Source organism: Lissotriton helveticus, chromosome 12 (genome assembly GCF_964261635.1).
Source record: "Lissotriton helveticus chromosome 12, aLisHel1.1, whole genome shotgun sequence".
Taxonomy (NCBI): Eukaryota; Metazoa; Chordata; class Amphibia; order Caudata; family Salamandridae; genus Lissotriton; species Lissotriton helveticus.
The window spans coordinates 281582847-281608317 of NC_136073.1; the positions used below are offsets into that span (position 1 = coordinate 281582847).

At 49.8% G+C, this 25471-nt stretch overlaps 1 protein-coding gene across 3 annotated transcripts in view; it reads right to left on the reverse strand.

Annotated features, from left to right (window-relative positions):
• ANKRD27 (ankyrin repeat domain 27) overlaps positions 1 to 25471 on the reverse strand; it is a 582242-nt gene that overhangs the window by 159199 nt on the left and 397572 nt on the right. For 2 of the 3 annotated variants that reach the window (XM_078670366.1, XM_078670365.1), the window contains one exon: positions 5321 to 5518. The exons of the other annotated variant lie outside the window; for it this stretch is intronic. In XM_078670366.1, coding sequence (XP_078526492.1) covers positions 5321 to 5518 — 198 coding nt within the window. The remainder of the gene's footprint in view (positions 1 to 5320; positions 5519 to 25471) is intronic. 3 annotated transcript variants of the gene reach the window in all.

Consider the following 25471-nt stretch of genomic DNA (forward strand, 5'->3'; position numbering starts at 1 on the left):
ATGAAACAAAGCCAAGCTGTTAGACAGTTGTCACTTGCCCAAAATTACATCAGTGTTTGCTATGCTTCAAAAACAACTTAAGTACCTTTGGGAACACTTTTTCTGGAAGGATACTTCACCTAAATATTCATCACCTTTTGAATCATCCCAGACTGTATCCAGAAATTTCTGTGTTAGCTCCCCCAGGATGATGGTGGCACAGTCAACCACTGTGTCAACTCCACATCATCTCTGGATGGGATACAAAGGAGCTGCATAGAGGTGCCACCCCTGTATTTCACACATTCGGCACACTTTGATGCAAGAAGACTAACAACTGTGGAAATAAACAGTGTGCAACACCAAACACTGGACCTTATTAATCAAAGGAATGCCGCTCAATAGAATGGACAGTCAGGTCGGTGCTGGGAATCTGCTGTTACACAGAGTATCCAGGAGAAAGAGCACCACTGATGGTAAGTAACCTGTTTTTAAAGGGATACTTCTAACTGCAGATTCCTCTCCTTTTGAATTGATACCAAAGCAATAGCTACTAAAAGGTGATGGAAGACCAGCAGGATTGAGCGCGCAAAATGGCCCTCCCTGTGGATATGAAAATCGAAGCAATAGTGCCTAATGAAGGTGTGGATTGATGACCATGTCGTAACCTAGAAGATGAACAATAACAGAACACCCCTTGCCAAGGTCATAGTGGCACCTTTTGCACTATTGGAAAGGGCCCAAAGCCTCTCAGATGGCTCCTACTTGGTTACGGCATAGCACAGTTTGATATAAAGGACAATTCACCCTGATATGGTACATTTGTGGACCATCAAATCTATCTTCTCATTGGCAAATCCAACAAAGAGTTGGTGGCCCACCACCTGCTCTTTAGACTTATCAAACTAGAAACTAGTAGCCTGCTTAGGATCCAGATGGTGCAATTTTTTCTTCTCCTTAAAGGGATATGGCAGGAAAAAAAAACAGAGTGCGATGGACTTCCCCCACATGGAAGGGCGACACAATCTACGGAAAGAAGGATGCTCTAATCCTAAACACCAATCTGACAGGAAAGAAGGTGTTCTAGGATGGCAACACCAGTAAATCCTGCAAACATTCTGAGAAAATCGCAATAAGGAGGACAGTTTTAGGAGCCAATAACCTCACTAACTCTGCATAGTCCTAAATGGTGGGCACATAAAAAAAAATTAAGAACCACATTAAATTCCCAGAGTGACATCATAAAAGGCACAGACGGAAATATATCTATATAAGCTCTTTCAAAAAAGGTATCACAATAGATGATCTGAATAAGGCGGGATGATTGGGGAAACAAAAAGTCTAAATAAGCTGATACGTAACTTTGAACAGTGCCCAAAATACACCTCCCTGGACAAGGGGTAAAAACAACAAAAGGATATCATACAATAAGGCTTCAGGAGGGAAGCAGTTCCAGCGACCAGCACAGACAGATTTGATAGAAAGGCAGTGAGCAGCCAGTATCATATACACAACATTCAATAGCAGCAAAATCACTCAGGTGGTTCCCATTAATCTCCATGCATAAAGGTGTAGATGGTCTAGTTTCAGGTGTAGGACCATGCCATGCTGCTTAGGCAGCATGTTCTCCAAACGAGGTAGCGGAAGTGGAGGGCATAATCTCAACACACCAGTTCAGAGCAACAGACACTCTGGACTCAATCTGGGGCTATCGGGGTGAGCTGCGATCAGTACTTCTTGAGGTTCCTTCAGACATGTGGGGTGAGCAATAGTGGGGTAAAGGTGTAAAGGAGGCCTGAACCTCAGTGAGCGGAGAACGATTCTCACAGAGAAACCAGAGGAGAAAATGTTAAGGTTAAAATGGTCGGGCATTGTGCGTTTATGGGGGAAGCAAACAGACATACTATGGGCACACCCTACTGGGCAAACACACCATGTGTCACTTCCAAATGCAGATGCCACTCGGGGTTGGCAAAATAATGCTAGTGAGTTCATCTGCCCTGATGCAGAGTGAGCCAGCCACGTTACTTACCTCCATGAAATCCCATGAGTAGTCAGCAACAGATGCAGAGCCACCAAACAGGCTGAAAGACCTCATGCAGCCCTACTTGTTATAGTACCACGTGGCAGTTGTGTTGTCTGTCAGCAACTGGACAGACCTACCTATGATAGAAGGCAGAAAGGTAGGCCTGGACGGACTTCCGCTATGTGGAACTCTTCAAAGTGACCAAGAAACTCCGCTGCGCAGAGTTCCGCAAGCCGCGGAGTGCATTTGGTCATGCCATTCGCATTGATTTTCAGAACTGGGTGTTTGTCCCATGCTGTAAAATCAGCACGAACTGCACCATGCGCAGCGAAAGAGGACGTTGCATCTTTTTTTGACGCTCAAGTAGATTTTCTACCTGAGCAACACCTTTCTCAACACAAACTGAAGATTTCTCTACGTGTGCGGTCGCCACCATCCACGACAACATGCGTTGAGAAATCTCACCTAGCGGTGGATTTTCCTCACTTGCAAACTTGACGTTGGCGAGCGCGAGCAAGGAAAAATCTCTGCTCAGTGGAGTTGAGTTTTTCAGAACTCCACGAAGCGCGGAAAACTCTGAACAGAGCGGAGTTCACCGCCAACGCCTATGTTAAGGGTCACACTGCTCCAGACATTTGATAACATAGCGCTGCTGCATCAGAGACACCAAAATCCTCTGATCTTCTTGTGGTCCAGGTGGCCCCCACATTCCATGTTTGACCCATTTATCACAAGTGAGAGCTTTTGATAGGGTAAGGAGAACTGTCTGCTACATGTTAGATTGGCATCCATTATCCACAACTGAAGGTCCCGGACCACCTTTTCTGAGAAACTGATGTTGTCCGACAGGTACGCCCACCACTGGCCTCACTGTAGCCAAGGGTTCCACTGGAGAGCATGTATGTGCCAATGAGCATGAGGCACTAGCATGGTACATAATGCCAGGAGAGCAACTAGCTTAAGCGTGTTCACAGCAGGAAACTGCAAATCAAAGACTTCCATGGTCCTGCATACAACCACAGCAAGGGCAGCACTTTGCCAAGTGAAGGATAGGGGCAAGGGGTGGGTGCTAAGGGCCCCAGAGTGAACTTAAGGCCAGTCTCTGGAGGTGTCAAGGCTACTAGCACTCTACAAATTCAAACACAGACCGTCATCAGGTGAAGTGAGGGTGGCAAATGTGATCCTCTCCTCCTCCATATCATTTTGATAAGGTACTGGATCATACGCATGGAATGCATCAAATTCAAGCGAATATCAAAGAAGGAGAGCAACACAGGATACATCCAAAACAACAGGTCTCGCTTTAGTTATCTCATAGTGTGACATAGGATGGGAGTGAGCTGAAGTTGCCTCAGGTTCAGACACTGAAACCCAGATCTTAAACACATTACTTTGCTAACAGATCCCTCTTCCACGCTGCGAAAACTTGTAAACAGATTATAGTCACAGCATTAAATTTGATGGATGTTTTAACACAGGAGGAAAGGAACCTGTAAAACAATACTGGTATGTTGAAGCAGGTGAGGTGACGTTAATTCGAGTAAAATGAGGAGAAAATAATTCTGAAAGGCAGCAAAGTTCAACAGACATTTAACAAAACTTGAAAAGTTATTCAATCTGTGTTCTGAAAGTGAATAAAGTCAAAATGATATACTAAGTGTTCAGGCATCTTTGCTCCACAGGGCCAAAAAACGTACTGTCCTGACTGACACTACACTGCAATGCACATACTTTAAAGCAGCTTGGCTGCCTTAAGGCAACAGAGACAGAAGTCCCCTCTAACAGTGCTCATACTTCTTGCTATATGTTCCCTTTTAGTAGAGGAATAAAGAGTGCTTTTCATCTTGTAAAAGTTGATTTAGATTTTTGATAAATTAGGTCTTTAGACGAGTATTTGTTTCAAAATAACTTTATAAAGAAAAGATGTTTAAAAAACAAGAATGTTGGGATCCCAGAGTTATTCAATGAGTATGTAGGAAGCATACGGGCAACATCCTGAAAGCAGTCTCTTAATGACAGTATGGCTGACCTACACTTTGATCCAATGAGAATGCTGACAAAGCCTCCAAAGATCATTCTGTGTGGACTAGAGAAGTAACTGGTGAACTAATTAACAGCTTTTCAAAGAGGCCACTTCGACACCCCTATTCTATGTAATCCATCACCGAAGGAGGTGTAGTTTGTGCTTTCTTCTACAATCAGTGTTCCAAAGTGGAGAGTGGGGTGAGGAAGAGACAGATAGGGTAGCATGACATTTTTCAAAAAACGTTTTAAGCCCTAAAGTTCAGTTTAAGATTTGCAAAATCTGTAAATGTCAGGCACTAAAAGCAGATCCTGCATGGCAGAATAAGAATCTGTGGACTTTTACTACTGTGGAAAAGCTGCATGTGTAGTGAATGTTGTGTTTCAGTGGCCACATGGGCGTTCCCAGGAGAGGAGGATCATTGGGAAGGTAGAGAAACCCAGAGTCATAAGCTTCTCATCCATCTCAATAGTTTTCAAAACCAATATTAACACTTAAACTTGGTGCCAAAAACAGCTGAATTAATAATGCTAATTTGGTTTGAAAAACACCAACATTCCCCATCATTTCTGAGGGCGTGGTGTGCATCCCTGTCAGTAAAGGGGGAGATGGGGGGCAGAGGGGGTTTGAGCACAGAAACTCGGCTCTCCTGGAAATAGGTGATAGTCTATATACAGGATCTGAGATTGTTTTGAATCCCATGAAAAGTACACCTTTACAGAAATTGTAGGCATAAGCATATACATTGTAATAGACCTCTTTCTTTGAGAGCAGCCCTGACATTAAAATCTTATATGGCAGAACAACAATATTAGTCAGATGCCTGGTGGTGACCGTATTCTATAGTCCAAGGATCTTACAACATCTACGTTAGGTTACTGAATGATCACAAATACACAGAGGGAGAAATAAACACGTACTCAGTAACTATTGTGCACACGTCAGTAATAGGTTTGTTATAGCTGCTTTGAACGCCGCTAGGTTGTTAGCAAAGATTATGCAAATCCTTTAGATGTATATTTCCTATTGTCATATTCATAATAATAATGGCTTGAGGGATTTACTTTTAGATTCCTCATACATATGCCAGGTACTCCGAATACTCTCCAACATATATTCAACAGGATAGTCTTTAATAGTTCAGTCAGGTGCCATACCTGTTTCGCAATATGCATACTCAATTCAATTCCATTCTTAAGAAGAATCTTTACAAAAGAACTCAATGATGTTACCAAAATCACTGTGACTATAGTATGAAAGTTGGAGAGGCCCTTCCAAAAAGCTCAGTTTACCTGCATATTTCCTGCTTGGCAGGCCAGATGAAGTGGTACAGCTTGATTTGCATTTCTTGCACCAACACATGCACCATGCTTTACCAGAAGAGAGACCAAAACAGCATGCCCATATTGTGCAGCGATATGCAAAGGAGTAAAGCCATCCCGATTTGCAACATTCACTCCAAGTCCATTAGCTGGGACCTTGAGGAACTTCTGGGGGTAAACAATATTATGGTTTATGTAACACAACCAGTAAAATATTTAATTAAAAAACTGCAAGCATGGCCATGAAATTGGTCAAATAAATGGAAAGTCATCTACATCGTCGCTTTTCTTCAATCAATCACATCTTTATTTTGCATTCAAATAAATGCATAAAAAGTACATAAGATCATATAAAACAGAAATTCAGCATTGGTAATTATTAAAAAGATGATAAGTTCATGAAACAGCTATAAATTGATTTAAAAAGTGAGAGAACCATATACATATAACAGCTTTTCCCCACTAATAGATGGTAGTGCAAGTTGTAAAAGTATGCCCGATGTGGATTAAAGTGCATTTTTCTGATTTTAAGAATGGTGAGCAGGAAATTAGCAAACATAAAACATATGAATGGAGTTTACAATAATCGGAAAGTTTCAAGAGCTTGTTTGTGGGATCGGATGCAGAATCTTTTCAGCAATGGGATAATTAATTTTTTCCGCTCTGCCGTGTAGAATAGGCAAAAGAATAAAAGGTGGGAAATCGGTTATCTTATCCTCTGGAAACCGGAATTCACACCCACACTACATTTCTTATCGTTTCCTAACACAAAATCTGAATTAACAACCACACAATATGAGGGGTGATTTTTTTACCCGAATGGAGGCATGGCCCCATGCAAATGAGGCAAAGCCTTTGCCTGTGCACCCATGCTGTGTATCTGACATGCATACAAAGGCAAAGGAGATTGTGGGAGGCATAGAGGTAGGGCACCCAGAAGACAGCATTAGGTACCGCAAAAACAGTCATAGTTAAAAAATTAACTGGACTGCGGGAGAAGGAGGGAGGGCTTGTCTCCCCCCAAAACAGGCCAGTTGTAGAACCGTCTTTCACTGCTGCAGTCTTTCCAGGGTAGGAGACCCTGAGGCACCCAGCCAGACTCCAAAATGCCAGCCGTCCCTCCCATTTTCAGGTTTGGCGCGGTGGCACCCCAGAGGCACCCTGAGGTGGGAGAGCAGTAATAGCAGGGCCCCAGGAAGGGTCTCAGCAATCCTTGAAAAGGACCCGTATGTGGGGACCCACGGGGGTTTTCACTCCTTGCATGACCTTAAGATGGCCACCAGGGGAGACTTTTCACCACGAGGAGCTCTGAACCTGGAGTCTGTCCCTTCCTCACCTCTCCTCTCACCATCTTTGTCCCAGTGGCCAGCTGGAGATCGTTGCGGAAGACTCTCCCCAGTAATACCAGGACCGATGTCTCTCCTGACCTTATTTCCTTCCTCTCACCCCCTCCTCCCTACCCCTCTTGAGTCTGGACTTTGGATCACCTCCTGCTCCTCTCTCTATTCTGGTGGAACCCGAAACGCATACATGGCTGATTCCCGGTTGAGTGCACCGACAGCTATAGGGGAGATTGGCTCCGGCACACCACCATGGCCGTCACCTACCCAGCCAGGCTTCTGACATTTGTCTCGTTTCTTCCCCGCCGCTGCTTTTGCTTTTTAATTGTTTTGCCGTTGAGACCTAGCTGTTTGGCTGATGCCCGGTGGAGCTACCTGATAGCTAAAGAGGAGATGGACTGTGGACTTCCCCCTCGGTCGTCACCTACCCAGCCGGACTTTGGGCAGACCCTCCATTCTATCTAACTGCTACCTCTTTACCCCACCCCCTTACCCTTATAAACTCCATTTATTTAGTCCTCAACTCTCTTGAAATGTTTTTCTAGTAACTGATGTAACGTGCAACTGAAGTAATTTTATAATTTCTGTGGAACCTTATGTAAAGCGATCTGATACCTCCGGATCTAGCCAGCGCTATATAAAACTTTTTTTTTTTAAATACATTTTTTTTTTACATCTTTATTAGAGGAACAATTAGTTACCTTTGGTAAGACTCTTTCTGGTTGATACCCTAACTTCAGATTCCTCAAATTGTGCATATTCCATAGATGCCAGACTGGAGCCAGATTGTTTTCAAAGCAACCGCTCCTAAGCACCTGCACATGGCTTCATTGGACTTCATGTCAACCCCATACGGCCTCCAGAAAAGATGGCGTGGAGCCATACATAAAACGTTTATCTTGCATTTTTTTTCTACTCCTTCATATGTGAATCAAAAGAGACTGACTGGAACTGGCAGCAAGCTGAATCTAGCTTGGAAACATTTTAGAATCTCAGACATCCTGCCGGATCTAGTGGGAGAATGGCACTTTTTGTAAACTTGACTGCCGAAGCATTAGTGCTTGGTGAATGGGTGCACAAACACCCATGCAGCAGCCTGGTGGATGTCCAACACTACTACTTGTCATAGACTGTCCACCTGGACAGGGTTCTTTTCTGCACCGCCTTCCCCTTTGTTGCTCTAGTTAAGCCCACAAAGAGCTGGTCATCTTCTCTGTACTCTCTAGTGGGCTTGATGAAAAAACGGATGACTCCACTTGGTTCCGGCTCATAAAGCCTCTCCTCCTTACTTGAGGGGCTGGCAGAGAGAAGAAAGCAGGAAGAGCAATTGTGAGTATTACATGGAAGGATGGCACTGACAGAGCCCGCAGCTCACTGAAAGCCTGCAGAAGTATTTGAAATAAGGAAAACCATTTGGATTATTAGCAATCTTATCGAGCAATTGAGCACAGACTCAAAGGGTGTGCAAATCAGGAACACAAGGCTCAAGCGAAGGTCCCTCAGAAGCATAATGAAAGACGCAGTTTTAAACATGTATATCAGTACCTTTAGAAAAACCATCACACCTGTTGACTTGACTAATGAAGACTGGCCAGGTAATTGCAGAAATGCCGAAAGGGTCGCAAAACAACATGTAACAGTACCAGTCACAAAGACTTGCTGGACTATACCCAACAACCAGAGCATATTCTTTTGTTAGATGGGTTTATGATGGGATTTACCTGATGAAGTAGTGGATGCTGCAAGAACTATTTAAGCAGGTAAATCAAAACTGCTCATTTCCTGCCATTCAGTCCCCATGCAAGGAGATATAGGTTGAGGAGGCTTGTGGGACCCTGCCTCAATGCTGAGACAGGATGTCCTTCCGAGGATGCAGATAGATTGCAGGGCAAATACTCTGGCTCAACATCTCAGAGTTCAACACTCTACTGGCCTAGTCTGGAGTTATCGGGATGGCATATACCCAGCCTGTCTTGATCTACTTTAAAACTCGGGGCAGGAGAGGCTAACGTACAGGAGAGGCTAGAGAGGCAGAAGAGGAAAGAAGTACAGAAAAAAGATGTCCCACTGCACTGCAGGTGAAAACGTCTCCCGAGGAATCCCTGGACAGAAACTCTTGCACACAACATTCGTGGCAGTGTATTTACTCAGCAGTGGCTATTTAACCAAGGCACACTCCACCGGGTGAAGATGCCTCGCACCAGCCCCAGACAGAGATGCCATTTGTGGTCCACTAGATGGCACAAGTTGAGAGATGCCTTTGGCTATAAACAAGACCTTGACATTATCCTCTGAATATTTGAAGCGGTTGGTGGAACTGATGGACCTGCGAAAGTAAACCTGATGAGAGAGCCTTAATGCATCTATCCATAAAGCACTTCACAGCCGAAACAGCTTTTTCCATGAGAAGGCTGGAACCATTAAAAGGCATCTCGATATGGAACACCTGCATGTCTCCAGAGAATCGTGTTGCATGCATCAAGGCATTACGTACATTCATTATACTGGTGCCCTTGGAACAACCCAAACAATTATCAAAGTTGAGGCCTGCCATCAAAAAATATTCTGCCCCGCTTGGGTTGTCTGGGCAAAAGCATTCCTGAATTTGTCAAGGATGGCCGGCAAGATCTTGCTGGCCATGTTCCCAAAGGACATGAATGTACCGACCCAGGAGATGTATTGTACCATGTACTCAGAGGGCACCTCAGAGGTGCCCCCTGAAAACTTACCAAACCTGGTGTGGTCTCTGACTGGCTGTAGGCAGTCAGCTACCACCTGACATGTTTCTGGACCCCTGGCTGGAAAGCCCCTGCTCCCTGGGGCCAGAAAAAATGCACACCCTGGGTAGAGGTGTCTCCTCTCCCAGGATGGGCCAGTGCAAATGAGGGAAGCTTCAAATGCCTGCTGCCTTTGTAATGCAACCCTCAGCCTTTGCTAGTAACAGCAGATGGCAGCCCCTGGTTTACACCCGCAGTTTGGGCGGAAAACCAGCAGAAAAAATTCAAAAGAATAGGAGGTGTGCCCACCTCTACTAATCCCACCCCTAAGGTGGGGAATGTGAGGTGAAGCACAAATTTCAGTCCCCGTCATATTGAAGACGGAGAGACCCCTCCAATCAGGACTAGGTCTATACTCCAAACCACAGGAGAGGGCATAATAGAGGGTGTAGTCACCCCTGGTAAAGTGCCCTACCCGTTACTCCCCTAAAACGCCTCATAAATTTAGTATTTTGGTGGCTCATCCAAACCTAGAAACCAGATTAAAGACAACCTAAGAAGAAAGAAGACTACCCTGCTGAGAGGGCTGAAGACTACGACTGCCTTGACCCCAGCCCTACTGGCCTGTCTCCAGCATCAGCGAACCAGCAAATTGTCTTGTTGCAGGTGACCTCTGGGAGGACTGCTGCCTTCGAAAAAGACTCCAATCTCCAGATGACCTGTTCTGAAGAAACGTACTCTAAGGACTCCGGATCCCGGCGGATCCACGTCTCCTGCTCACTCTGCAACAGACTCTGCTCAATGGCCAGGGTCTGAGTGGATCCCCTGTGCAGTGAAGTCTCCATGGCAATCCTGACCTCATGTCCAGTGTTGGCTGACCTCTCCTGCTCTCCACAACGGTATCTGCAGTGTGAATCCAGAGGCTCGCCCAGACCGCGGCTGGATCCGGTAAGTAGTCTCTGACATCCAAAGGCACCCTTGCACCCGAAGACCCTAGGCCTTAGTGAGCTGAACTGATGGTGCCCTTATGACCCCCTACATCTCTACTTACCTCTGTTGTCGTTGGTCTTCCTCTTGCAACCTCTAAAAACTCCTAAAGTGTGGCCCCTGCAACCAATCTACTTACCTGCAAGCAGCGTGGCTCCAGGCATCCCCTATCTCCATTGGAAAGCATTGGGCCGAACTCCAATTTTGACCTCTGCACCCGGCCACCCCTGTGCTGCTGCTGGCACAGTTTTGGTACTTGGCCCTTGCAGATTTTTGGCCCCAAAGACTGGGATTGTAAGTGCAGTACTTACCTGTTTAACCACAATATTTATTTCCCCATAGGACAACATTGGACTATGTTGCAGAGTTTCGAAGTGTCGATTTTTCCAAGTGATAATATTTTTTATTAAAAATGTACTTACCTTATTACGAAGACCTTGGTCTTAAAATAAAATACAAAGTATATTTTTCTACAATTGGTCTGGATCTCGTTCTTGAGTCGTGTGTCATTACTGATCACTGTTGTACAATAAATGTCTTACACTGTGTTAGGCCTAAGGTGCTAGCCCACACTACAGCAAATAGAGCTTGTTGGGTTCTACATTGAGACCTGTATACTTTTGGGGAACCCCTGCACTCTGTGCACGGTATTACCACTTAGTGGCAATATCATACACAGAGCCACCTTTCCACAGTTTTTTAGAAATAGTAGGACACACAGTCCGGTACTGCATCAGGTGCTCTCAAGCGCAAACAGGGGACATGCACTCAAAATCTAATAGGGCATTAGATTGCAATACCCCATCAACGTTTGTGCCGGATACCCTTACAGCACCCAGCTCAGAAGCGCTCATGAACTCCCAATGCTTTCTTGGCATCAAATGAGAGGTGTGCCAACATGGTTCCACCTCTTTTCCCTACTTCGATTAAAGGAATCCCCCCCACAACCACCCTCCGCACCTGGACCCCGATCAGCACCGAAGACACCGTCAACACAATGAACTCCATCCACTCCGGATCCCCGACAGACCCCTGCCCTCACCACGTCTTCAACAAGGCCGGCGCTGTCATCGCACCCCACCTGCAGGACATCATCAACACCTCCTTCAACACCGCTACCTTCCCGGAGAGCTGGAAGCACGCCAAACTCAGCGCCCTACTTAAAAAGCCATCAGCCGACCCCACCGACCTCAAGAACTACCGCCCCATCTCGCTGCTTCCGTTTCCAGCAAAAGTCATCGAGAAGACCGTCAACAAGCAACTGGCAGCCTTCCTCGAGACGAACGGCTCCCTCGACCTCTCGCAGTCTGGCTTCCGGGCCAACCACAGCACCGAGACCGCCCTGATCGCAGCCACCGATGACATCCGAGCCCTGCTCGACAACGGAGAAATAGCGGCCCTCATCCTCCTGGACCTCTCCGCGGCCTTCGACACTGTCTGCCACCGTACCCTAGTTCAGCGCCTCAGCAACGTCGGAATCCAGGAGAAGGCACTGGAGTGGATCATCTCCTTCCTCGCCGGAAGGACACAGAGAGTCCGCCTCCCCCCGTTCAGTTCAGAGGCCACCGAAGTAATCTGCGGCGTTCCTCAAGGCTCCTCGCTCAGCCCAACACTCTTCAACGTCTACATGAGCCCCCTCGAAGCCATCGCACGCCAGCACAACCTCAACATCATCTCCTACGCCGACGACACCCAGCTGATCCTCTCCCTCACCAAAGACCCCGCCACCGCCAGAGCCAACCTTCACGAAGGGATGACAGACGTTGCCAAGTGGATGAAGGACAGCCGCCTGAAACTGAACTCGGACAAGACGGAAGTCCTCATCCTGGGATCTGCACCCTCCGCCTGGGACGACTCCTGGTGGCCCCCCGCCCTGGGCAGCGCACCCAAACCCACAGACCACGCACGCAACCTGGGCTTCATCCTGGACTTCATCCTGGACTCATCCCTCTCCATGACCAGACAAGTCAACGCCGTCTCCTCGTCGTGCTTCAACATCCTGCGCATGCTACGTAAGATCTTCCGATGGATCCCCACCGAGACCAGAAAGACGGTCACCCAGGCCCTTGTCACCAGCCGTCTGGACTACGGCAACTCCCTCTACGCCGGAACCACCGCCAAACTCCAGAAGAGACTCCAGCGGATCCAGAACACCTCAGCACGACTCATCCTGGACATCCCCCGCCATAGCCACATCTCCGGACACCTGAGAGACCTGCACTGGCTTCCGGTCAGCAAGAGAATCACCTTCCGCCTCCTCACCCACGCACACAAAGCCCTACACAACCAAGGCCCAGGATACCTCAACAGCCGCCTCAACTTCTACGCTCCCACACGCCAGCTCCGATCGACCAGCCACGCCCTCGCCGCCGCCCCCTGCATCCGAAGAGCCACCACAGGAGGAAGGTCCTTCTCCTACCTGGCCGCCAAGACTTGGAACTCCCTTCCGACACACCTCCGCCTGACCCAAAACCACCTCGCCTTCAGGAAGCAGCTCAAGACCTGGCTGTTCGACCAGTAGCGGACCCCCTCCCCCCAGCGCCTTGAGACCCTCCGGGTGAGTAGTGCGCTATATAAATGCTATGATTGATTGATTGAAGGAATGGACTTCTTAGTATTGTTCCCCGTCTGTCTCCACATTATGAAACAGACCTGGGTGGGGTGTATTCGGGTAGGTATTACTTTTTGTGTTTTGCATTACCAAAATAGATGTGAGCAGGGTAGCACCAGTGTTCAATAATAAATTCAGTCTAGTGGGGGATCCCTCTGTTGGAGGCAAGTTTGTTTTAAGTATTGACTAGATGGACACCGTCGTCACAGTTTGGTGGTCACCTTAGTACTACATTGTTGAAGAACCTCGCAAGAATCTGGAGCAGCTGCGGTTCAAACACTTAAAAAAATCTGGCCATCAAGACATCCCACCCTGGCACTGCAGCAAACTTCAGGTCCTTGACGGTTTACAGAATTTCTTCATTGACAATCAGTGCATTTGGGATTGTCTGGTCGGTTCTTCTTTTGTGTAGTCTCTGGAATAGAATTCTTCATAGAACTCTTTGAGGCGGTAGAAATGTTCACTTTCTCCAATGTTATGTTATGTTATGTAAGCAGTACCACATGGCGGTGGTGTTGTCCGTGAACACCTGCACTACACTCCCCCGGACAGAGGGGAGGAATGCTTTCAGTGCTAGACGAATCGCCCGTAGCTCCAACAGGTTGATGTGGAGCCGGGCCTCCGCCGGAGACCAGAGGCCTCTGATCTCCGCCTCTCCCATGTGGCCTCCCCAGCCCTGGAGGGACGCATCCGTCACAACTACGTGCTCCGGTTGGGGAAGGGAGAGGGATCTGCCGCTGACCCAATCGCGGTCCGTGAGCCACCACTGCAGCTGTCTCGCAGTGCCCTCCGAGATCAGGACGTGGTCGGATAGGTTGCCCTGATGCTGGGCCCACTGAAACTTCAGGTCCCACTGCAGAGCCCGCATCCGCCACCTGGCGTGATGCACCAGCAGGATGCAGGAGGCCATCAGCCCCAGAAGCCGCAGTGACAACCCGGGATAACGGCTGAAAGATGGGAATCAGAGCCTGAATATCCCGGACCCGCTGCTCGGGTGGATAAACCCGAAACTGCGCCGAGTCGAGAACTGCTCCGATGAAAAGGAGCTTCTGAGAGGGGCACAGGTGTGACTTCGGCACATTGATCGAGAACCCCAGCCGATGCAGGAGATCTGCCGTAGTCTGGAGGTGGCTGACGACTGTCTGGGGCGAGCCCGCCTTCAACAACCAGTCGTCGAGGTAGGGGAAGACTGAAACCCCTAACCTGCGCAGATGAGCTGCGACCACCGCCATCACCTTTGTGAACACCCGTGGGGCGCTGGTAAGGCCGAAGGGGAGCACGGTATACTGAAAGTGCTCGTGGCCAACCGTGAACCGCAGGTAGCGCCGGTGGGCCGGCAGGACGGGGATGTGGAAATAAGCGTCCTGCAAGTCCAACGCTACCATCCAGTCTCCTGGGTCCAGGGCAGCTAGGACCTGAGCCAGTGTCAGCATCTTGAACTTTGCCTTCCGGAGGAAGCCGTTGACGTTCCGTACGTCCAAGATAGGGCGTAGGCCCCCTTTGCCCTTCTTGGGTACCAGAAAGTAGTGGGAGTAGCAACCACACCCTACTTCTGGCCCAGGAACGCGCTCGATGGCCCCCTTGGCCAAGAGGGCCGTAACTTCCTCCTGCAGAAGTCGCAAATGATCCCCCGATACACGGTGGTTCTGCGGTGGCATGGCTGGAGGAGTCGCCTCGGAGGGGAGGGAGTAGCCCCTTCGGACGATCTGCAACACCCACCTGTCCGAAATTACGGTGCGCCAGTGGAGGTGATGGCGAACCCTGCCCCCCACTGGCGTCCCATGGGCCTGAAAGCACGGACTAGGAGGGTTTTGAGGCGGATGCTGAGGGGGAAGGTGTGGACTGACCTCGCCGTTGTCCCCGACCGCCGGGATGGCGGTTCCCACGCCCGCCACCGCGTTGGGTATTACCCTGCGGAGCGTGGCTGGCAGCACGTGTGGGTACACCCCTTCCGTGGCCACGAAAGGAATGAAAGGCAGCCGATTGCTGGCGCGGGGCCGAGAGGCCCAAGGACTTGGCCGTAGCCCTGGAGTCCTTAAAGCGCTCGAGCGCATGGTCTGCCTTGTCGCCAAAGAGGCGACGGCCATCGAACGGCATGTCCATTCAAGGTGTTCTGGACATCGGCCGAAAAGTTGGCAGGCCTCAACCAGGCGTGGCGTCTGACCGCCACCGTCTTTGCCATCGCTCTACCCAGTGAGTCGGTGGTATCCAGCCCACACGTATGGAATATTTGGCTGCATCCCGGCCCTCCACAAGGGCTTGGCCGAGTTTGGCCCGTACCTCCAACGGACACTCTGGCAGCACTTCCGTGACCGTATCCCACAGAGAGGGGGTGTAGCGGCCCAAGAGGCATGCGGTGTTGGAAGACCGCAGTCCCAGACTTAGGGACGAGAAGATCTTTTTGCCGTACTGCTCGTACCTCTTGGATTCCCTGTCCGGCGGTGCCGACGGGAATGCGGTCTGGGAGTTAGAGGCCTGGATGACCAGGCTCTCGGGGGTAGGGTGGGGGGACAGGAAACATGGGTCGCCCGGGGCGGGGCGGTGGCGTCTGGCCACGTTCCCATCTACGGGCGAACCCGTAGCGGGCTTGGACCAAGTGCCCAGAAGAACGTCGGTCAAGGCCTCATTAAAGGGCAGCAGAGGCTCGGCCGAGCTTGACTGCGGTTTAAGGACCTCAGTGAGGAGATTAGTCCTCACGGCCGCGACGGGGAGCTCAAGGCCCAAGGCCTTGGCAGCCCTCATCAACACCACACTGTAGGTAGCCCCCTCCTCCGAAGCCACGGTAGGAGGGGAGACAAAACCAGTGTCTGGAGAGGTGTCCAGGCCACTGGCCTCCCCAAGGCCTCATGCCCAGTCCTCATGAGACTGACACTCTCTGGTCAGAGGGTCCTCAGACCCCTCCCAATCCTCTTCATCACCCATCTCCTGAAACTCAGGGTTCTCAACTAATGGGGCCTGTTCATAGAAGTGAAACTCCCCAAACGACGTCTGGTGCGGCGGACATCGGGGCCGTCCCGACATCGGAACAGGAATGAAGGGAGCATCGGGGACGGCGCCGCCCGAGGATGGCGCCGGAGGCGACACCTGATGGTCCGATGCCGGGGAGGTCGTAAGGTCCACCGGCGACGATCCAGATCCCGAAGAAGGTCTAGCGGCGTCCCGCGGCGCCGGGCCCGAAGGCGCCGGGACAACTGGACCCCGCGGCGCCGGGCCCGAAGGCGCCGTCGCCGTCGGGAGAGCTGGAACCTGCAGCGCCGGGCCCGAAGGCGTCGGCGAAGCACCCGACGGCGTCGGGGCCGAAACCCCCGACCCGCTAGGGGTCCCAGACGGGTCCGCTGGGCCCAAAGGCACCGCGGAGCCCGTCGGAGGAGAGAGTTTCCTCATGGCCATGAGGAAGCGCTCGATCTCCTCCGGCGTCGCGTTGAGCCCAGGGACCGGAGGGTGTGGAGCTGAACGCGGCGCCCGCGACTCCAACGGAGCCGCGTGGGCAGTGTCACCCGAACCCCCGGCCACATCGCGCGAGCGTCGGGGGGAGTCCGCAGAGCGATGAAGCCTCCTGGACTTCTTGTGCTTCTTACCTGACGACGACTTCGACCCGGAGGAGTGCGGCCTACTCTCGGAGCTGTGGTGGCTCTGAGCCCGCGACCTGTCCCTCGACCTCCCGTGGGACCGAGACCTCTCGCGGCGCGGGACCGACTGCCGGAGTTCGAGTCGCCTGCGGGACCGCTCCCGCCTGGCTTTCGAAGAGAGGGCCCGGCAGTCGGAGCAGGCCTTGTCGTCGTGATCAACGCCTAGACAAGTTAAACACAGGTGGTGAGGATCCGTCGCCGACATCAGGCAGTCGCAATCCTCGCAGTGCTTAAAGCCGGGCATCCCTACGGCACCAATCGGAGTCGAAAGACTTCGAAAAATGATAAAAAATCGATCAAAAAGTTAGTCAAAAATTGACTAGGGTTACTGCTTTTTCCAGATCTGCGCTTGCTGGCGCGGAAAAAATAAGAACTGACGTCAGCACGCAGAGGCGGCGTCTAAGTACTCCGACGACCTCATCACGGCGCCGACGACGGACGCGGAGCCGCAGACTACGCCTACTGGCGCGCAAGGGTACTGCTACGCAAAAGTTTCCGGATCCAGTCTGACGCCTGGGGATATTCTAAGGTAAGGAATCTAATACTAACGTGTCTCTTTCAGATATTGTTCTTTAGAAAGCAGTAAACCTGCTTTGAATGCTTCTTAGTTGGCTGTCTGATCATCCATTACCTTCTACAGTGTATTTACTCTGGCGTCTACCTGTGCAACATCTTAATTAATTTTTTTATGTTCCGCTTCAGCTCCTCTTGATCTGAATCCAATTTTAATGTCAAGGATTAACTGCTGCAATAAAATCTGGTAATGCTCTTGGTTTGCAAGGTTGACACACTGTTGTGAACTTTATCACTTTGCTGTAGTTGCTTATGGTGGCCCCTTTTTTTTCTTTGGACCACCATGTTAGAGCAAGTCCTTAATGATCAAATACCTTTCCCTTCTGGATTTTGCCATTCTTGTTTCTGCCTACCATTTGCTAAGGTAAGGTTTGTCGACTAAAGGTATGTCTGACAGCGCAACTCCTTTACACTGCCATGACTGGGATCAGTATATCTTGCCTGGTTTAGCTGTCATTTTGTGGTCCTTAGAGTGTTAGTGCCAATAGGGGATTATTCAATATCAACACAATGAAGCAGCTCTTCACTTTAAGTTGAACGTCACATTAAGTAATAAGAATGCACCTCTTCAGCACAGTACCCTTCAGATCCTTTTAGTTTCCACCAGGCCCAGTTCTTTTCCCCTGTTGGGGGAAGGGGGTCTTGTTTATTCTGTGCATCACCCCAGTTTATGGTTAATTATCATGTCCACTCTTCTGGCTCGCGCACCCCAACCACAGGGATCCGTTTTTCTTCATTGACTGTTTATGCAGTGGTCTGCCACCTTGCTAGGCAAGTTTGTCATCTGGTCACGCACATCCATGAGACTCAGGTTTGGCTTTTGCTGGCCTTTTGTTGGGAGCCTTTCTCACTGTCTTGATCTTAGCAGCTACTTCAGTGACACACTACAGCAAATGTAGCTATCTTATCAGCAATGAGATGATTCTTGCTGTTTGTTTGCTATGGCCATCCAAGCAGTTACCATTTAATTCCAAAGAATGCGCCACTTCCTTTCCACCCTGAAGTGGGGCAAGTGACTCACTGCTAATCAATGGCAGATGCTGGGAATCAGATGCATGCATCTAGAGCCATCTTGGGCTAGACTGAACTCCCTCATCCCAGGAACGGATGCTGTTCGAACACTAATCAAAGAAGCAACTATTAAGCAAATGCATACCCAAGGTTATGTTATGTTATTAGTTTATTGAAGCGCAACAGCTGCCCCAGTAAAGAGGCGTCCCGGCGCTAGAGAGCGGTGAGGTGGAGTGGATGGAGCAGGCCAGAAGGGCAAAGCCTCAGGGGCAGGAGAACAGAAAGGTCTTTACAGCTTTACGAAAAGCAAGCGGGTTCTCGGTGCCACGAATGGCAACCGGAAGGGAATTCCAAAGCCTGGCTCCCAGCACCCGAAAAGAGCGTCCACCCATACGGCAGAGCCTGCTCTTAGGGATGATTGCAAGGTGCTGACCGAGGGAGCGTAAATTACGTTGTGGGACATACAGAGTCAAAAGAGGGCGCAGAATGGCCGGGCTCTGAAGTTTAAGGATTTTGAATGCCAGACAAAGTGCCTTAAATTTGATGCGAGATTCCATTGGGAGCCAGTGCAGTTTTTTGATCGTAGCTCTGGCAGAGCATCTTCGGGGAAGGCCAACCAGGGTCCTAGCAGCCGAGTTCTGAACTCTCTGAAAACGGGCTACTTCCGTTTTGTTGGCACCTAACAGGAGGACACTGGCATAGTCTAAGCGTGACAGAATGATAGCTTGAACCACAAGCTGATGAATAGTGGGTTCAAAGAACCCCAAGTTGGGACGAAGGCTCCTTAATAGGCCTACACAAGTCGCTGCCACTCTCTTGGTGTGGGTCTCGAGGCCCAAAGAGGGATCCATCCAGACACCCAAGTTTTTCACTGAGGCCTTAGGAGCAGGCATCAGACCTAAGGAGGGAGGCCACCAATGTTCGTTCCACAGGGTCGTATTCTTCCCCAGCAGCAGAATCTCCGTTTTACCGGCATTCAACTGGAGACAGTTGTTGGTCATCCAGTGCGCAACTGCAGCTATTCCGTCCCTAAATCTTGTAGCATTGACAGATGGACTCTCAGAGAGTGTGACGACTAGCTGAGTATCATCAGCGTACGATACCAGCGTCAAGCCCCACTCTCTGGCAATCGCAGCAAGCGGCTGCACATAAAGATTAAAAAGGGACGGTGTAGGAGAGTGGGGTCTGCAATCCCATGGCCACCCCAGATTTTTGCTTTTTGCTTCACTGATTTACGACTTTCCCTGGCTGTGGGCCTGCTAATCAGACCCACAGCCTAGCTGTTCTCTCTCTAAATTACAACCATGTACCTTAGGTGCATTTTACCAATTGGTACTGGGCCACCTTATCAGTCCCTGTACAGCATACTTTAGGTATCCAGGGCATAGGTGTACCCAGGGCCTACCAGGGGCTGAATGATGTATTATGCCACCCCTGGCTGGCCACCCAAACAGACACAACTGGCTGCACGACAGCTGGGGCAAGGTGGTGTAATCACCCTTTGATTTAGATATAGTATACCTATATCTAACCCTAAAATGGACACATATATTCCTATCAGTCACTCCTATGGCAGGCCTTATCAATCCTGAAGGCAGAGTGCTTGGAATTATGTGAGATGGTGCTCTGGCATGAGCTGAGCCCGTTTGCAGCTTGCGGAACCAAGTCCAAATAGCTGTTCCATGATAACGCTATACCATATACTCTTAAGTGTATTATAATCCTCGCGGTTAAATGCTAACTTTGGTATAGATTTATCAAAACATGTCGAGTAAGGTGTCATACGAATTGGAATACTAACCCCGCGCCAATTCTGGCGACGGGGTTAGCATTCCACCCTTCTAGAGGGACACGGCATGTATGTAACTGTGAACCCCGGTTAAAGTCAGACATAGCCTCAGCTCCACAAAATGGATGCTGCCACCGAGACACAAGTCTGCCCTCCTGCTGCTGGGAGTCCTTCCAGCAATGGAGGCCTGGACAAAGGGTTTCCTGCCAGGGGCGGTGCTAACACCATCCCAGACAGGATTTTGTGTATCCCAGGTAGGCAGGGCTGAAAGGAAGGTGACTGCAAGTGGCACCCCGGTGCTCACTGTGCATATGCCGGCTCAAACCAGTTCCTGGGGCACACCAGCCCCTGAGCTGGGGAGAGACCGGACAAAGGAGAGGGGTATAACCACCCCCCTCCTGGTCCCACCCCTAGGGCAGGACCTAGTCGCGTGTCAGCCCCTTTTCTTAGAATAAAGGTAGGAGCAGGCCCCCTTCCCAAATTAGATAATTCTGAATCTTGAAACTACTTTCCACGAAAGGAACTCTTGACTCTTCTGAAGACTCTCCCTTGTGGCTAAGGAGTAGCCACCCTGCACCAGCAGGCACCATTGAAGCTCTTGCGGTTTGCTGTAAGTCCATCCTCTGGATCAAGACTGCCCAGCTCGACGAGACCCGGATTCCCTGCCATCTCTGACCTCTACCTACATCATCCAGCACAGCTGAGATTCGTGGGTGCGACGAGACCCGTGGGACCGGCCATCTTCAAGACCTGCACGACGCTTCTCCAGCACGACCCCCGAGAGACCCTCGAGTAAGTGCACTGGGGTTTGAGAAGCCCTAACCCTAAGCAGCTCCAGCACCGAAGTCCAGCCTCCCAGCATCCACGAGATCTGCGTGGGGCCCTTCTGCTTCCTTGCTGCTTGCCACGTTGTCCGGTCACTTGCCCGTTGGCTAGTGACCCTCTTGACGACGTACCACGACGATTTCACCGCTGGTCTGGTTGCTCCAGACTGGCCCTTGCTCCCTTCCAAGAGAGGAGCACCCCGGACCCTCCTGGTCCCCTTCAGACGCCATCTTGACTCCACCGTGTGGGCTTGCCTTTGCCAAGGTTGGTTGCTCAAATCCTGAGTCCAGCATCGCCGTGGGACAGCTCGCACCTCCAGCCTGGACGCCGACAACGCCTCCTAGCCCGTGTGACTGCAGAGTCCAGCGTCGCCCACTCACCTGGTCGAGGTGACTTCATCCGGTGCCATCCTGGTGCCCACATAATCACTGGCTAGTGATTAAGAACCGAGTTCCCTCTGCTTTCAGGTCATCTGCTTCACTGATCCAGCCTTGGATCACACCGAACATCTTCACTGGTCGCCTGCCAGCAACTTCTTCTTTCAGGCTCCATAGACTTCAACGAGGATTCCCGACGTCTTTTGAACCCTATGCAGCCGTGGCCCCTGGGCTAGGTAACTTGAGTATTTCGGTACTCCAGCACAGGTTCACTATCCAAGTGTCCAGATCCTTTGTCGTTTTCAGTCTATCTAGTCGGATTCGTCCGGAAACAATAACTTTAGAAACGCTAGCATCCCTAGACTTCTTCCCGCATCCCGCGTGAGAGTGCACACTCTGCACACGATCTCCCTAGACCTCCTGCTCGTAATCTTAAGGTTCAGTAGTGTAGTCCTAGCGATCCTGAAGCCTCTGGATCTTGTTACTTACCTGTTAGCATTTCGCATTCCACTTTTTGTGTATATGGTTTTTCGTGCCCCTCGGGCATTTGTGTAAATTGTGCAACTTAAAGTATTTTCGTAAGAGTTTTGTATTGTGCTTAGCTCCCTGACTCATAAAGAGTTCAGGGTAGACTTGTTATAAATAAATATCCTTTATTTTCATAACAACTTGTGTGGTGTCCTTTCACTTGGTGTTCAAGGGGTACATGGTAAAACAGCTGGCTTAACACGCCCTCTAGAGTTTAGCCTGAAGACTGCTCGTGTCCATGCTACTAGGATAGCTGGTCTAAAAGGTTGACTGACAACCAATCATCAATAAGGGTTGTTTGGTACGATACACAGTGATCACTAGAATAGTGAGCACTATATATCAGGCCAACTTCTCACATTGGTGTGCAGCGGTTGGGATTTGAGCTTGCTGTTTTACCTCGCACGTATCCTAAGAATATCAATTGAAAGATCACATAAGTACCCAGGTACATATAACTTAACTTAGAATACTCTGAGTTCTACTGAACCAGCTGTTGTAGTGTAACAGGGCTTAGCACACCCTGACTACAACTCTTAGCAAGGGATCAGTAGGTAAACCCATAGTGTAGGTAGGTGCATCACTTACACCACACTAGAAGCATGTCTACCCATGGAGAGTCTTCAGAGACTCCCCTTGTGGCTGTTGACCCTCCACAGGTCACTTCCAGATATGCAGGCCTTAGCTTCCAGGAGATGAGACAATTGTGTACCTCCAGGAAACTAAAACAGGGTTCTAACCCTACCACTCCTTTTCTGTTAGGTCTCTTAGAGACTTATGATGCTAGAAAAGCTACTCATACAGATGGGAGCATGCCCCCCTTAGAAGGTACCCCTGGATATCCTGACCTCACTGAAACTGAGGAAGTAGAGGAGGAGGAGGATGAAGAGGTTATTTCTGGGGATGAGGCAGACAATGGTCCTGAGCTAGTCAGGCTTACTAGGGCCAACTTAGACCTACATAGGGAAGGATCTGGGGGACCCCCAGTACTGACCCTAAGCAGGCCTAACTTTGGAGTTAGAAGAGATAGGTCTCATTCTAGGGACTCCAATAGATCTGTGCACTCGCATGCCTCTGCTCAGAGGAGAATGATCTCTCCCCAGAGGAGACGGACTTCCCCTCAGAGAAGAGAACATGAAGCAAGGATGAAACAGGCTAATCTGAGGATTCAGAGGGAAGAACTTGCCCTTGCCAAGGAGAAGCTTGCCTTTGCTAGAGAGCAACAGTTAAGTGGGGTAGTCCCCACTGGTGGCAGCAATATCCCTAAGGATAAAGACAGGAGTTTTGATACTAGACACCTGAGTAAAATAGTGCCCCCCTTTAAACAAGGGGATGACATCCACAAATGGATGACTGCTTTGGAGAGGGCCTGCACTGTCCAGTGCATCCCCCAGAGTCAGTGGGCAGCTATTTTGTGGCTCTCCTTTGAAGGAAAAGGTAGAGATAAGCTCCTCACTACTAGAGCTGAGGATGCTAACAATTACCAAGTCTTGAAAAATACACTGATTGATGGGTTTGGCTTAACCACTGAACAGTACAGGTTGCTGTTCAGAGACACCCAGAAAACTCAGTCTCAAGATTGGGCTGACTTTGTAGATTGTGCCACTAAGGCTTTGAAGGCTGGTTACTGGGAGGTAAAGTTACTGATTACACAGGATTGTATAATCTAATTATGAGAGAACAAATCTTAAGTAATTGTCAGAATCAGTTGTTGCATCAGCACCTTATTGACTCAGATCTGACCTCTCCCCAAGAATTGGGAAAGAAGGCAGACAGATGGGTCAGGACAAGGGTCAAGCAGCAGAACCAGAACCAGGGTGGTGGCCAGAAGAAAGCAGATCCCAAGGGTAATGAGAATAAGCAAAATGACCAGAAGTCTTCAACAGGGCCCCAACAATCTAAAGAGGGTGGGTCCCAGAATTCCCAGAATTCCCAAAAGAAGAAGAATGGTCAGAAGATACCATGGTGCCAGTACTGCAAAAGTAATACTCACTGGTTTAGTGAGTGCACCAAGAAAGGCCCAACTCCTACCACTACTGCCCCTAAGGCACCTGCACCCCCTAGTACAGTTAGTAGTGGTAGTAATCCTCCTAAGGCTATAGTAGGGTTAACCCTGGGAACTGAGGCGGGCTCTGACTTAGTCAGAACACCTACTCAGGCTGTTCTTGTTTGTACTGGGGACATGAATATGACCCCTACAATAAGTCCCAGTACTCTGGGCAAGTACAGGCAGACGCCTTTGATTAATGGAAAAATAGCTCAGGCCTACAGGGACACTTGTGCCAGTGTCACCATGGTGACACCTAACTTTGTGGACCCTGACCAGGTAATACTGGGAGCAGACTACCTGGTGACCAATGCTAGCAATGCCACTACCTCCCATAGTATGGCACTTGTTAACTTCTCCTGGGGAGGGGTAAATGGCCTCAAAAGGGTTGTTGTTAGTTCAGACCTCCATGTGGACTGTCTTTTGGGCAATGATTTGGAATCCTCCTTATGGTCAGATGTGGAGTATAGGACTCATGTGGAAATGTTAGGTTTGTCAGCACATGTCCTTGCTGTGACTAGGTCACGGGCCAAGAAATGCCCAGCTGAACTAGTGCTGGATCCTGGAACAATGGACCAGACACTACCCAAGAGAAAGAGCAGTAGGGGTAAGATTGACTCTTCCCCCTGCCTCAGGTGATGGATCAGCTCTCTCAGGAGACTGACCCCAAGACCCCAGAAGGAACTGTCCTAGAAGAGCTTGAGCCTGAACAGGTTGAGTTTCTTGGGACAGGGGGCCCTTCCAGGGCAGACTTGAGGCAGGCACAGTTAGACTGTTCCTCTCTTGAACCCCTCAGACAGCAGGCTGCTGCTGAGGCTGCAGGGAATGCCACAGGTGCCCATAAAGTGTACTGGGACGATGGACTCCTTTACTCTGAGGCAAGAGACCCCAAGCCTGGTGCTACCAGGAGGCTGGTCATCCCCTTGTCTCTGAGAGGTTTCCTTCTCACCTTGGCCCATAAAATTCCCCTTGCAGGTCACTTAGGCCAGAATAAGACTTGGGACAGGCTTGCCCCACACTTTCACTGGCCCCATATGTCTGAGGACACTAAGAACTTTTGTCGTTCATGTGTCACCTGCCAAGCCAGTGGCAAATCAGGTGGCACAACAAAGGCCCCCCTTATACCACTACCTGTGGTGGGGGTTCCCTTTGAAAGAGTGGGGATTGACATTGTTGGACCAATGGACCCCCCAACAGCATCTGGGCACAGATTTATACTGGTGCTAGTGGATCATGCCACCAGGTATCCAGAAGCTATTCCCCTTAGAACCACTACAGCTCCTGTTGTGGCAAGGGCCCTGGTTGGAGTTTTCTCCAGAGTGGGGTTCCCTAAGGAGGTGATCTTTGACAGAGGTGCAAACTTCATGTCAGGATACTTGACTGCTATGTGGAAGGAATGTGGTGTCAATTACAAATTCACCACACCCTATCACCCACAATGCAATGGGCTTGTTGAAAGATTCAACAAGACCCTCAAAGGGATGATAAAAGGGTTACCAGAAAAGCTTAGGCGAAGATGGGACATCCTTTTACCCTGCCTTCTGTTTGCTTACAGAGAGGTCCCACAGAAGGGGGTTGGTTACAGCCCTTTTGAGCTTTTGTTTGGACATCCTGTAAGAGGACCCCTATGTCTTGTGAAGGAAGGATGGGAGTTACCTCTCAAAAAGCCCAAACTTGACATAGTGGA